Source organism: Perca fluviatilis, chromosome 17 (assembly GCF_010015445.1).
Source record: "Perca fluviatilis chromosome 17, GENO_Pfluv_1.0, whole genome shotgun sequence".
In the NCBI taxonomy this organism is placed as follows: Eukaryota; Metazoa; Chordata; class Actinopteri; order Perciformes; family Percidae; genus Perca; species Perca fluviatilis.
In genome coordinates this window covers 10,266,692-10,282,300 of record NC_053128.1, presented here as the reverse complement: position 1 = coordinate 10,282,300, position 15,609 = coordinate 10,266,692, and the positions used below count along the sequence as shown (strand labels likewise).

The window sequence follows — 15,609 nt, the reverse complement described above, 5'->3', positions numbered from 1 at the left end:
CCGCTGAGGTGTGCGGAGGTGCAGGTGTGTTTAGTTGCGCTTTAGAATGTAATTGCCGTGAAACAAACAATCAGAAAACAACGAGTTATTCCCCCGATTCACGACTTTGTTCTCGCTGGTGCCACTCCCTTTCTCCATTCACTCTCTAGCTTGCTCGTCCGCCGCTGCTTTCTCTCTCTCCCCTAGAGGAGGGGAACGCTGTGTCTCTACAAACCGACCAACCGACAAATCCTGCTTAGTATACCTTAACTTTTAAATAAATCTACTCAAACATCCTTGAAACAAATGTCAATAAAGCAAGTTCTCTTTATTTCAAATCTCACGTTTTTAAGCTTTTTGGTCGGAAGCCTTCTGGATATGACCACAGTGGCGTGTCATAGCCAGCCCAATCTGGAGTAAAAGTAAGTGGGACCTGAGCCGTAAGGATCAAACCAGCTCTACAATATGTTGCAGACATACCAGGAAGCTCACTGGAAGAACAACGTGGACGCTGAACATTTCTGGACCGTACAGTGGCGTTACACTAGCCTGGCTCCACCCTCCTACGTAATGCCGCTCAATTTTAATTTTCCTTTAGTACTCCGTCTGGGTTTGCGGTATATTCGCGGGTTTTCTCCGGCCAATCTTTACCGGTCCAATCAGCGAACAGAGGGAGTGGCTGAGAACGATGGCATTGAGACTGTGCGCTAGTTTGAGTTGTAGTTCCGTAATGGCGGCGGAGAAAGATGCGAGCGAAGCCATTCGGCCCGTTGTGGCAACATTGCAGAATATCCAGAAGTTAAAGCCCGAGCAAGAACAATCATTGCTGAGTTGTGTTGGTGGCCATGATGTTGTGGCCCTCCTCCCCACGGGGTTCGGGAAAAGTTAGATTTTCCTGCTCGCTCCGTTAGTGGTGAAGGAGTTGGCTAAGGCAAACGCTACCGATGCTAAGCCGACGTCACGACCAAACGTTAGCGATTGGTTATGGCAGATCCAGAGTGGCTCTGGGCAGATCCAATAGTTTTAAACTTCAACAGAGTACCCGCCTTCAAGGAAGTTAACACTTGTCAATGGAGAGTGGCCAGACTCTCTGGACAAAGGAAATGTCCCAGAGTCTGGTAGGACCAGGCTAGCGTTACCCAAGGCCCAACCACAAAATACTGTTAGTGTACACGCTGAGAAGGACGCACTGCCTGCCTGCCTCCACAGCACACATCTACACTCTGGTTTCCAGTTATTGTCACTTTGCAAAATATTCATTTGGATGCAGAATTGAATAGATTTTCATATCTATAGTTTCCATCACAGAAAAGTCACATAAATCTCTCTTTATAAGCCAGAGACTTCCCCAGTGCAAATCACGAGCGTTTGTGGTTTAGGATGGCCACTATGGTAACCCCTGTCATCGTTACACCTTCTCAATAAACCACTGTTGTAAAATAACAATACAAAAAACTATATTAAAAGAAAATTAACAAAATGGCTACTTTCAAAAAGGCATGATTACAATTCCAGTTTGCGAAGCTAACTCTGAATTTGGTTGAATCCTTTTAGAGATCTGAGTGTTGGGCTACTCATGTAGGTGGCACAATCTGTGGTCATTTCTAAAACTGGACAGTCCTCCCTTGTTGTCAGATGATCAAGGGGTAGTGTGTAGTAGAAGAGTTTGGTTTGATGCTGCAACCCTCCCTGAAAACCCACCCGTTATAAACATTAAACCCAAATCGCTGGGGAAAAGGAAATATGGGACCTTATTCATTTTTTGAAAAGCTTACATAAATGAGTGAAGGATATAAGGCAGGAGGAGGGGGGGAGGGGGGGGGTATCTACAGAGAGTCAGAGAACAGCCAGTCAAGAAATAAAGGGTGGGGAAGGATGCATTTCTCCTGAGAACATGTCATATCTCAGGGACGAGGAGGGGAAGTGGGGGGCAGGCGGGACAGAGGGAGAAGACACGGGCGTTTTTTCTTCTCACGACAGCAAAACTTTCTTCGACAATTCGTGGCCACTTCTCAGGCACTTTTTCTTCCGTTTCAGGCTCAGAAGGAGCTGGCGGGTGGCGTGGTCAGCCTCTTCCCGATGTAGACTCTGTCGAGAAGAACAAACACAAAAAGGAAATCATTATCAACATTCTTTTATTGGACAAATTGAACATTGAAATTATATTTTTTTAAAAAGGCACCACTAAAAAAAGAATGACCGTTACATTTTAAAGTGCCGTTTTCTGCTGATATTTTCTTTCAACGAACACAAAAAAATCTTAGTGTCTTATGCGATATGTTGCAGCCTTTCGCAATATGTCTGTTGCGCAAGTTCATATTGCGATGACGATTAAAAAAAATATATATATATTGTGCAGTCCTAATAGAAATACATAGTTTTAGTTAGATAATAAATAGTTGACTCTCAACATGTGAGATGAAGTGGCTGCAATTCATTTTCAGTTGGATTTTTATCTGTACAAAAAAATAAAGATTTGTGTGTGTGAGAGAAGGTGCTGTAACTTGGGGCAGTTTTGGAGAAAAAGTTACATTTATTAAATAGTCAGTGTTTTATTATGAACATCCAATTTAATGTTCCATTAAAGAAAAGTTAAAAAAATGTTTGGGTATGCTTTTAATAATTAGTTCTTAAAAATAAAGCAAAAAAAAAAAATCGGCAGGCCAGAATTTAAAACCAATCCGAATCGGCCAAGAAAATTGCAATCGGTGCATCTCTCGTTGTACATGTCCCTTTTCACTGCATTTTGACTTGTCCTTCACGGGTGTAACGAATGACATCAATTGCTTCATTGCAATAATGGTGCAACAGAGCCATCATTAGTGTTATTAGTTCAACTTTAACTTTTCTTGCTATAGACACATCACAATAGCCATGTTTTGCACATTTTAAACACATTTCTAGAAAATGTGGGAATATTATAACCAAAACCCAGCATCATAGACTAACCGGTAACTTTAAAGTTCATATATGGAGGACTGTGAAGGACAAAACAGAGTTCAGTGAGAGCACTGCAGTGACTACTTATGTAACTGTATAAACTCCAGAATGGCCAACAGAGACGCTGTGATGATGGCAGGTTTGTTAATGACACCCATTGCGTAGTATGCCACATCAGGTACATGAAAAGCCTGCAGTCGGAGTTATCTTTGATGTAACATTATCTGATTTGAGGAGCCAGGATTATTTTAACACGTGTTATTGTGAGCAGAAAGTGCTGCTGGGAGTGCCGGGGCTCACGGAGACACAGCAGGTGTGCAGCCTCTCAGCCAGCAGCTGCTCTGCCAGTTTGGCATGCAGATACGAAGGCAGGGAGGACACGGCTGACTCGTGTCTGCGGCCGTACAGCTCCCCCTAGTGGGGATTTATGTACAATAAAAAAATAAAACAAGTTTAATAAAAAACGGTTTATAAATATAAAAATGCGAAGAGCTTGAAATAATCAACATAAAAGCCATGCTGATCGTTCACTGATAAAACAAAGTGGAAATGACTTCTATACATTTCATGAAACTACTGCCAGGCTTAATGTTCACTCTGTGATCGGAAAGGTTATCTGTGGTGTTTTTTTTCTTACCCCACCCCCAGAGCGAGGATGTGTGATAGTAGCAGCGAGGGGATGAAGACTTTGAGGAAGTCGGCGGAGAAGATTCCTCCTTTCTTCATGACCCCGGTCTTCCTCATGCTGAGTGTTACGGAGCGTCGAGGGTGACGGAAATGAAACTCCCTGCAAAGATCACAGTAATTTTAGACCCAGCACAGTTGTCGTGGTAGATATGTCCCCCAGACATCTTTTTTTTTTTTTTGTTTTGAGAGAGGGGTGAGCTTTAATTTGAAGTAAATACTTTAGGAATCATTAGAGGAGCTATATCTTTAGAGGACTTCAGTAGTCAGTTATGGTAGCTGCTGCTTGAGCAGATGGAAGAGGAGGAACCTGTTCTTATTCCTGGCCTCGTCCCATATCCTTTATGTTTGAGCCTTTGGCTGCACAGAGGGCTGCTGATTATGTTGGCAATACTGTTGCAAACTGACAAACAAAGACACCCACCTGTTCCAGGTTTTTGCTGCTAGCCCTTAGCTGACTGGCTATGAAAAAAAGCTATAGGTTTTATGTTTGGAGAATTAGGCTGGATCGTCCCGAAATCCATGACAACATTTGTGTATACCAGTGTGTGCAGCAAAAGGACTCCTAAATCTAAATTATTTTGTTGACATTTATGATGCATATACAATTATATCTGAAAGAATAAAGACACCCAGGGCATAATTAATGTCTGGATGACCAGAAACAAGTTAATCAACAGGTTACATGATTGTGCACCAGCAGAAATCGTGGCTGCGAGGCATTAAAGAAACGTTTATATAAAAGGGGTAAAAATCATGAGGATTTTAAATCAGAGATGGTCTTCACAAGACAAAATATGAATAGCTTCGATTTTTGAGAAAAATTAAAATTAAAAAAAAGACAGATTTGGAGATTTAAAGCAATTAAGCGTTAACTCTCCAAAGGATGTCCGCCTCAGAGTTCCGTGCACAATTTCTGGCAGCTGGTTTTACATGTGTGCTTTTAACCAACTTCATTACAATAATAACTAACCACGTTCTCTGGACAAACAGGCAGCTGTGTGTGTGTTCAGTTGCCATGGAAACCTTGCGCTGATGTTTGCCGAGTTAAGACTTACTTGGGGGGAATGTTTTCCGGTCTACTAGACCAGTCAGCAACCCAGTCTGCGTCCTTCATCAGGATGTCCATATCCCTCTCCTTGTCCAAGACGTCCTCTTCTGACTATACACACACACACACACACACACAAACACACACACACACACACACACACACACACACACACACTTACTTTAGCTACGTCAGCCCATTGTCCATGATGACCATTCTTTAAAGACGGTGTGTGTCATGGACATAGAGATTCATTTTCAAATCAGTATAGAAAATGTTTTCACAAAAGTTTTGTTTGCAGAGTGCTCTGCCTGAGAACAAACGAGAGAAAGGGTGAAGAAGAGTGAAGAAGAAGGGTGACAGTAATAGTGACAACAATTGCTGTGCCAAAGAAACAGAAATCCACACTGGGCGCGGCAGCCATCTCCATGGAAACTAAAGGCAGACAGCAGTTGTCATTATCTCACACACACACACACACACACACACACACACACACACACACACACACACACACACACACACACACACACAGTGGTGTAGGTTGCCATGACAACAGACTGATGGAGAACCTGACTGGCACACAAGCGCTTACTAGACTGTCTCTCCTGCCGCTCACATCCACGTCAAAGATGATCTGTCCGTCAGCCTGGGGACTGTGGGGCCGCGGGGGGCTGTGGGCAGAGTCAGAAACCACAAATCAGAGCAAAACCAGGGCTTCTTATGGCCTTCGCCTCATCCTGGAAGATTCTCAGGTGAGACAGGCTTTATACCATGGGAATGGAAAATATGTTTCCGATTGACCGGCTGGTAACTAGGGCTGGGTATCGCTCAAAACATTTGATAACGGTACCGATACCAATACCATGACTTTGATACCGGTTCCTAAACGATACATTTTTTTCCCCGATACCAATTTTATAAAAATTCAACATTACGGCACAAATCTTTGTATTTATTTTTCAGCTCCTACTACGTGAGCCCCATCTCTCTGCGTAACGTAGAGTTTGTCCTGCGTGGTCTCTACGATGTGTCACGTTAGACCGCCAATCACCGCATTATTAGATCTTGGTAGAAGAAGATCTGCATGCTTATTGGCTCACTGACGCTGATGAGATTTTCTCCTTAGGTATTGAAATTTGGTATTCAATGACGAGGCATTTTCAACACTCGATACTTTAGAGGCAATTCGGTCGGTGCCTAAAAAGTATTAAATTCGGTACCCAGCCCTACAGGTAATTGATTCAATGGTGTGGCACAACACTCAAACTCACTCAAACAGTGTTGTGAATAGGTTACATTCCATTGTGTAAAAGCCTCTCTCAACGGTTTTAATTGTTACACTGTTTTCTTCCCTCAAGATGTATTTGTTTGAACCAACCTTGAGACAATCCTTCTGTCCATCCCGTGTCTCTCTTATCTTACCACACGTCATAGAAGTGAATGGAGTGATTGTTAGGAAATGTGTACATCCCTGTGTGTCTCATTAAACCTTTAGAACGTCGTTTTAGAACCCTGCTTTGTGTCACTTTGTTCTCTGAGCGCTTGCCACGGCTTTCAGTCAAGCCAGGGGAGGATAGGCTACAAACCACAAAAACAATTGTAGTCAGATTGTTTCATAACACATAGTTTAGGTCATGATGATGAACCATTCCAAATCAGGGCACAAAAGATATTAAACAACAAGCGACCTCAGCAAGTGCTTTGAATAACCATAGGTCAACTGACTAACCAAAACGCATTAAGTCCAAGCGATAACAGGTCAAAGGAAGTGTGTGGGGATACGGTTGGTGGGTGTAGTTCAGTCGAAAGAAAATAGTTCCTACATGAAACTGCTCACAACCAGGTCAGTGGATTGCTGTAGGTTTTTTTTTGGCGCTTTGAGCTCCACAAGTGGAGTGGAGAGACACCAAGACTATCTACCAGAGATGTTCACAAGTCACTTTTTGGATGTCCAAGTCGAGTCTCAAATCTTTGAGCTGGAGTCCAAGTCAAGTCTCAAGTCTTTGAGGGGCAAGTTCAAGTCAAGTCTCTGGCCATCTGATCTGTCCCCAACACTGTATTGTTAAATCTTATGAATTCAAAGCATGTCCTGTAGCTACCATCCGCCTCTAGCCCTTGGACCTGGTGAAATAATAACCTAAGTCTGTCACATCATATGGATACAACTATAAAGATACAATTTGCCTGTTCCCAGCATTAGCACAACATTTTGTGATGGTTAGCTTGTTACTGACTGAAGTGACTGACCTATCTGGGTGCATTTTGAGATGTCTGATGAAGTTCGACGTTGTTGATCCGGCATCATTGATCTTGGTGCCACACACCTTGCACGTAGCTGTTTGCTTACTGCCACCGTTTACCAAGTTATTGAAAGAAAAACTAATGACAAAAGGCACAACTCCGGGAGGACTAATATGTCAGTGCGCGCACATAGGCATAGCACATGCGTTACGTTGCACATATGGCAAAGGGCAGGGGACATGCAGCTCGTCATACGTTTCCCCAACGTATATGCGCCAATAAAAGAAAATAGAAATACATGAATAAAACAGGTTGTTGACGAATCCCGAAGCTCGAGTCGCAAGTCAAGTCTGAAGTCTTTTGGGTCGAGTCCAAGACAAGTCAAGTCTGAAGTCACTGTTTGTACGACTCGAGTCTCAGACTCAAGTCCCCATCTCTGCCATCTACACTGATAAATAGCACTACAGGTAGGAGGAGAAAAAATCTTTTTGAGTTTGGGGTGAACTGTCCCTTTAAGTAATTTATCAATAAAAAAAAACAAACATACATTATCCAATTAGAGTGGTTTTAAGTGGCACATTTTCTCCATTTTGCACCATTACAAAATGTTTAGAGTTTTAGCGATTGTTCAGAAAACATAAAACAATTGTGGCATATGTGGCTCTGGAAACTTGTACTTCTTTTTATTTCCTGACATTTAACAGACAGCAATTAGGAAGAAAAGACAGTAAATGAAAAGAATTAACATTGCTAACTCACAGCTCTCATATTAGCCCTCATTGTCATGTATTAATGGCAACACATTTCATCCTGAGTCAAATGTGTTCTGTCAGGAAGTAGGGCCGATGCCATCCTGTTCGGTTTGGCAGAAGCAATGCCTTGTTGTTGAGATATTATTTAAAAGCTTATTTTAAAAGATGTAAGGAAGAATTTAATGGGAAATTAATGTTGCTGTTTTATGGATATTCGTCCATGTAGTTTATTCCAATGACTCTGTGACTCCTGTAATTTAATAAGTCAACTTTACTTCTCAATTCATATTTGGGATTTTGTGTCGCTACATTAAATTTTGATGTGTATGGTAGAAATTGGTAAAAAAACATACATAAATGAGCACCAGGTCTGCTTTGTTATATTTATACTAACCAGTATGTATAGGACATGACAAGTCATTTTGACTTATTAAGTTTCACTCCAGTGAGTCTTCCAGTCCTTCACCGAGCTGCTTCTGTACTCTGACCTCTCTGATGACATGTTCACTGGAGTGTGTGTGTCTTGGCAGGAGAGGAAAACATTTTCTTAATTCAATCTGTGTAATATGACACCCAAGTTGTTCTAAAAGTGTTAGGACGGCATCATGTTGACGTTTGCGTTTCAACTTATTTCGGAGCAGCTTGTTGATACAAACATCTTCCCAAACATCCTCAGGTGACTCACTGACAGCTGACTGCCCGGCTCTCTGATAAGCTGTGCTTTATGGCAGCGGCCTTCCACGATTGCACACAATCACAATGATGTGGCTGGGAATTTAAGGGTCATGAGTTGTTCTAACGGCACGCTGTGAAAAGGGCGTCATTTTATTTCCAGAAGCCAACTCAACTCCTAAGCAGCTGTCCAGTCAGAGTCAAAGCTGACTCAGCATGTTGAGAGCGCAATTACGAAAGAGAAGCCACTCCTGATTTCTGGGCCATTTTCAGTTTCCCTACAGGAATATCAAGGGTTGAGGGTTTTTAGAAGCTATGTGACCAATATTAAAACGACTTAAAGTTTTACTTACAGTGAGCTTTTATCGCGTGGTTCGCAGATGGAACCATTTGGCTGAAAAGTTATATTTCAGTCGCGCTACTCAAGACGGCCATTTTCGCAACATTTGAACCATGCTACAATTACTGGTTTTATACAGATTTTACTTAATAAAACACCCAGATTGGTTTAAATGAGCAAGACTGGACGAAGACGACTTCCTTTAGATTTTACACACACACACACACACACACACACACACACACACACACACACACACACACACACACACACACACACACACACACACACACACACACACACACACACACACACACACACACACACACACACACACACACTTTTTTTATTTAAATATGATTTTCAACTGTAGAACTGCAAGTTCCCTTTATGACCAAATGTATTTCAGCTAGAGCCTACACAGAGCTTTACCAGTAAACACTCATTAGATTGCTGGTAAGACATTGGTATCCTAAAGATTACATGCTAATCCCTTGAGTCCAATTTCACAAGCACACCAGCAATGGGAACAGAGGGGCAGGTTTGGGTTTCATTTTGAGTTACCAATTTCACAGTCTGTATCGACGACGTTTGATTTACGGGATTGTTCCGGCGCCGCCGGAGGTTCCGCCAGATGTCCCTCACCTTCGGCTTGCTCTGTGTTGGCATTCTAAACTCCTGTTGATTCAGGAAACATCCACTGAGCTAGAACCAACATTAAAATTATATTTCTCTCTTTTTTTTTTAGTAACATTTATTAGCCATTTTAATTCCAGAGCTCACCTCCCTACGTGTACATGTTCCACCGAAAACAAGTTCCTTGCCGAGGCTATTTTGCAGAGGCACCAGACCTGCGTACGGCCCAAGACGATTGTGATTGGTTTAAAGACCTACCAATAAACCAGAGCACGTTTATTTCTCCTCTCGGAATGTTGTGCAGACTAGCCAGACCCTCTGGTGAGGAGGGTCTGGCAATGCGAGACTACCAATTTTATAACCCCACAGCTTTACACTGGCTTTGTTAATTTATGGGGACAACAAGATGCTAACAACAGGTTTCTTAACATCCTCAAGCTTTACATCAAATCAAGCGTTATAACCATCTCAGCATACCGCATGGGGGAGATTTAGTTTCAAAAACACCTAACTTCTGAAGCAGGCTCCTCTAAACTGAGTGAAAGTGAAGAGGAACATTAGACAGGATCCAAACTCCCCCACGTGCCCCAGATCTTCCACAACTATAAACACAGACTTGTATGAACCCAAAACTGAATTGAATTTTTTTCAATCATGGTGGAAATTCCAGTGCCTTTGGCATGTAATGTTAAGATAAACCTTTATTTTGTAAGTTTGTAAGAGTTATAGAATTTCTTACTTTCGTGTACAATGTTATTTATGCAGTCTGTTTGAATTGAATTAAAAAAACAAAAACAAAAAATAATCAGCAACAGCAGCCCTGGAGCTACTGGGGACTAAGTATCTTATCAGGAACCCTTCAGCAGGGCAGCAGCTGCATAAAAAAACAAAAAACCTTAGGATAGGATTCTAAAAAGAGTACTTCACCAATTACGCATTGCACTCCTATAACATGGTCGGATTCATGTTTGTCACATTCTGTGAAGCAGAACCAGAGATATAGTTGTTTTCTTCGCTCCACTCATTCTTCTACCTTGTTAAAAAGTTGGTGGACAGATCGGAGATTCAGGGTGTGTTGTGTGCCAGTAGTGGTTAATGTAGCTTTGAGCCACTTCTTCCTAACTCCCCCCCCGTGCATTTTTCACTTGAAACTTTGACGTGTAAAATCGGTGGAGCTCCTCTTTAGCACTACCTGTCGCAGGAGGAGTTGCTGCGGCTCGACTCGTGCTGGGCGTCCAGCAGGATCTTCTCCATGTCTCCGTTGTGGATGGAGGACGAGGACGGGACGTGCTCCAGCCCCCCCACTATGGCCTCCTCTTCCTCCACCTGAGGGAGGGGCAGCAGGCCCGGGGCCGGGCCATCTGTGGAGGGTGACTGGGCCGCTCCGGCTGTGCCTCTGTTCATCCCCAGCTCCACCCAGGACCCTGGGAGAACAAACGGACAACTTTCATTCACTCACCTCTGTCAGTGCCGCGAATACTCAATGTTTTTTTTAATGATTTTCACCAAAACTGATTTTTTTTTTTTTTTTTAAATGGTTGGTTTAAGGTTGGATTTTTCAGTTTTTATGCCCCCACCAGTGCACTCAGACGTTTCATTTCCTGCTGCAACAAAACGCTGACCACCATAGTTTATTACGCAAGGTTGCAAAAAAGTTTACATTCCTGATTTGTCCCCCCCACTTGATCTCAATATTCCAAAAATAAACAGATTTACTAATTCCTGGACTTTCTCATTAAAAATAATGAGCTGTAAATAATACCAGGCAATTTGGATAAGAATAAAGGATCTATTATTCTTATTGTGGTAGAGAACCATTATTAGGAGGATATTAAAAATGTAAGCAAAAAAGTGCTGACACAAACTTTTCAATATTTGGCATGGCAGTCAACTATTCTACAAAGTAGCGCTTTAACTGAGTTTATGTAAACGAGCTGGACTGCATGAGTGCGTTACAACAGATAATATACAATTTTGAATTGCATGACCGGATACAAGTGTCTGGATCGGCTGAGAAAAGAGAGCCAGTGTAGTCATGTTAATAAACGGATAAGACAATATCCTGCTCAGCAAGATCGGATATGCCCCGAGGAGCAGTCTATTTGCTTACCTTGGCCAATAAGATTATAAAGTATGCAGATGGGAAGCGTCATTTAACGGTGTCCTTTTTCATTTTGGTGAATATCACCACCCCTTTGGTAACATTCCCAGAATAATAGCCTGCGCCTCTACAGCAAGGCACAATGCACTGCCTAGCTTTTCTTGTTTTGGTACAGCCACTGATATTTGCTTTTTGCTTTGTGCACTTTTGATTGTATATGCACATCAGAAGCTTTGACAAATAACTTCACTTTGGGTAAGCAAGGGGCTTCCAAAAGGCTTTTTTTTTTTATATCAGACATTTTGACTTCATAACAGGACAAGCACAGGCAAAACTAATGTCATTAACGATGGTTACATTTGTGTCCCAGTAAGCAAAGCCACTGAGCAAACATGCACAATAACTGGACCCGTAAACTGACACCTAAATTAAATATAACCATCATTTCATTAATTGCAACTGTGCTTTCGCTGCTGTGACATGCATGCATTACATCGGTTGTGTAAAATGCCCACCCTCCTCTTATTGAATACTAAGAATAAACTGATTTTTATGTGTAGTGATAAGATTCGTCTTATTTTCTTCATCTCCACAGAGTGACACATTTCTGACATATTGTCTGTTAGTTACAACAGGCGTTTGACTTGTCATAGCACGACAAGCACCTAGGGTCAACAAAATTAATGGTGGCTATTTTAAATTGTTAGTGTCCTGGTGAGCCAGCATGCAGAAAGCAGAAAAGTGGCACATCTAAAATGGATTTGCAAAAATCATTAAAGTTGTTAATTGCATCTGTGATTTTTCCTGCTATTTCCTGATCTTACGCTGGGGAGGAACAACTAGACAGACAGTCTGAGCCCATCAATCAGAGAAGTTTCAAGAGCCAAGCTCTATTTACTGCTGTGCGATGAAAGGGCAGTAAATGCCTGCCCGTGTATGTGCTGTGGTGTCTTGTTGGCCGTGACTGTGACGGGACGCGCCCCCCCACTGGTTACGTGAGCTGAACTCTGCCATGGCCTGTCAGCTGAGAGGAGGCACAGCATGTCAAAGGTGGGTTTCAACTAAAAAGGTTAGCAAGGGCAATGATTTTGAAGGGAATATCACTCATCGTGCAGCTTTGAAAAAAAACTTTCTCCTTCTGCCACTACAGTAAGTAAACACCATGGTCACATGAGCTTTCAGGAGGACTGAATTGGAGAGTTCAGGCATCAGGCCAGTTATACCCACTACCCAAACGATGCACGCACCCCTCCCCCTAAATCAGGCTTCGACTCAGCATTTACACTCATCCTGCGGATTACACAACGGACTGCGAGCCAAGCTGCTGGTGACAGCCCATTGTCTCCGCGTCGTAGACCAAAACCACACGGCCATGGCAACGCTGAAGCTTCCGAACATTCTGGCCAAAGAGCACTTATCAGCTGTTGCGGTGGGTTTAGATGAAGCAGACATGATGTGACCTGTTTGATCTACTGATTCTGGGGCGCAGACAGGAGGGAAGAGGGCCTCTTGCCTGAAGATCCCAGGTATTCACATAAAAATGACGGATGGCAGAGCTCCAGGAAACCCCCAAAAAAACAGTCTCAGATAACAGAGCCCACTGCTGGCCTCTCCTTCTGATCAGTGTGAGGTCTTATTGATCCCTGAAGTCGTGTCTCAGCATGTATACTACAAGTCTAATATAAATGCCACCAATCAAAAATCGTCTGTGAATTTTATCCTTCATAAATTAAGTTATTCTGGCTCACTCATATGGAACTACGGTGACCACTAAGTTTATCAGCCAAGTATGAAAAAGTAAGTTTAATCAAAAAAATAGTGCTGGGTTAATGTTGTGGTAGCAGGGATTATGGGGCCCCAGATAAAATAAAACATATCTGACACTTCTGAAATGTTTATGAGCGGGGTTTTTTTGTATTCTCCTATATTTTGGCATAACAGGCAGAAACAAAAAGGTGGACTGTTCTGATACCAGACTTGGACATAATAACAAGACAGTTGCTTTTGAGCTTATACAGATAGAGATATAGCCAAAGTACTTTTGAATGTACAATTACGGTGGTAAATCAGGGCAGAACAATTATTATCCACCAGCAAAATGCTAGCGATGGTAACTATCCATCACTAGCTACCCAATCCTATATAAAAATTAAAAAGAAAAAAAAAACATCTATATGTGTCTCTTAAAATAAGAAAATTGGCTGGAAAGTATGATTCCTGACCCGCCTGCCTCCTACGCTGAAGTGTCCAAAACGTCTGTCCCCTCACTGTGGCCAGAAATAGCATATCAAGTCACGCCCCCCCCCATAGTGTGGTAAAACTTTAAACCACAGAAGCTCTCCAAGTAAGCCCCTGAGTCAGTGCAGCAGGGTAATAAACACGCCTTTGTTTACGTCTCTATGGCTTATACAAGTCGAGGTCTTGCATGTATCCCATTTCAACAACTGAATGTTCGGGTGATACATTTCCACACGTAAAGATGAAGTGAACGTACTAATGTAGGCCTGGTTAATTTATTTTTAAAATCCCTAATTACTTTGAAAGGGATTCTTTTTAAAAGGGATTCAGTAAGTTAGTTTTCTGTACTGTTTGTTTTTGCCTTACATTTGAAAATGTATTACTGTATTGTAAATATTACTTATCTTTTTTTTTTAAAATTGTATATTATCTTTCTTTCTTATTTGTATATTACTTATCTTTTTTTAATCTTTATTTGTAAATATTTATCTTCTCTTCTTGCTCTGTATGTCTGGCACATACTGCAAAATTGACAAATAAAGTTGACTTGACAGTAAAAACGAATCATGCCAACGTTATACGCATCTGTGAATGCAATACATAAAAAGAATGAGGGAGGGTATACACGTAAGAAATGTTATATTGGTATGTGTAAAGTACAGCAACTAACGTTCTGCCCCCATTTTTTATTTTATTTTTGCCAGTTAAGGACTTTTTCCATATCGCCTTGTTGACAAAGATTAGACCCATTTCCACCCCTTAGCGTGAATCGCTGATTGGCTTACTTCTTTGTCAGTCAAGCCCGTCGAAACGCAATTGGCGCTACCACTGTCAATAAACAGAACATATCGTTCTCACGTCTCCCCCCGAAAAAAAAAAAAAGAGAACGGGTAGAATTAACTATCTTTAATGATTAAGAACCCACAATGCATTTATTATAAACCTACAGCCGTGCACCCCGACAAGTTCCTCGGAGAGAAGACACACTGACATGCCGTTACTGTTCAGAAATGTGGAAACATTTAGCTTACCGTTTAGCCCGGAGTCTCCGTTGTTGTTTGTAGACGTAGTGTTAGCAGGGTCGGACATGGTGGTGGTGCCTAGTGAGCAGGGCGGGTTGCATAAAAGGCTCAAGTCAGTGCAGAAACGCGCCCTACCTTATCTGCACACATTCAGACGTGCGATAGCACAGCTGACCCAAGTGCCCTACTCCAGTTTTTCAGAGAGCGGCTTGCTAAGCTAAAGCTCCGCCTGCAGTTCGTTTTTACCCGTCGGCTGGTCTGGATGGAAGCTCTGCAGCCGCGAGCTGCTCAGACCTTCCCGGAGCTGGGTGATGACGTCAAACTGTCCCGTTGATAACAAAAGAGGGAGAGGGAGCGGAATTACATAACGAGCAGTGGAAAAAAAAAACAAAAAAAAAACACCCGCACAGGTTACGGCATGCATTAGCTATTAGCATAAATTATTGATCGAAAGTACAAATTCAAATCAATGCGGCATGTGGGGATTGTTGTTAGCTCAATTTGCCCATGTAGGGAAGAGGCGTGCGTGCACTCACGTACACAGCACCAGTCGGGAGACACGAGGCAGATGTGTGCCCAAGTATGTCAGCCAATTGCAGTAGCTTCAGTGGTCGTCAACTACCAGAGCAGGTGGTTTTCATTATGTCCCATCAGTGAGATCAGGGACAGATTTACAGCTGGGCTACACCTGGACTGCCGGGCGCTCGCAATTTGGAATGCTTGAAAACCAGCAGGTACACGAATGGAGAATCACTGCACTTCTGAGCCTCTTCTCCAGCTTGAAGGTGTTCTAATCAGTGGAATCAGCTGGTCCCGTGTTTGTTTATAATTTAGCAACTGATGTACAACTTTGAGGATCAGATTGTCACAGTTACCCGAGGCATCAACTTGGTATGTCACATTGCATAAAACCAGAGCACAGTACTGATGAGATCTCAACAACGATCAAG

At 42.3% G+C, this 15,609-nt stretch overlaps 1 protein-coding gene across 1 annotated transcript; it reads right to left on the bottom strand.

Annotated features, from left to right (window-relative positions):
- Positions 1–999: 999 nt before the first annotated feature.
- On the bottom strand, positions 1,000–14,985 carry bnip3lb (BCL2 interacting protein 3 like b). The gene is made up of 6 exons (XM_039779908.1): positions 14,669–14,985; positions 10,491–10,722; positions 5,250–5,328; positions 4,662–4,765; positions 3,557–3,706; positions 1,000–2,067 (listed from the first exon to the last, which is right to left on the bottom strand). Exons 1-6 carry the CDS (start codon positions 14,724–14,726, stop codon positions 2,019–2,021), a joined length of 672 nt encoding a protein of 223 aa, XP_039635842.1. The 5' UTR covers positions 14,727–14,985; the 3' UTR covers positions 1,000–2,018.
- Between the last annotated feature and the right edge of the window lie 624 nt (positions 14,986–15,609).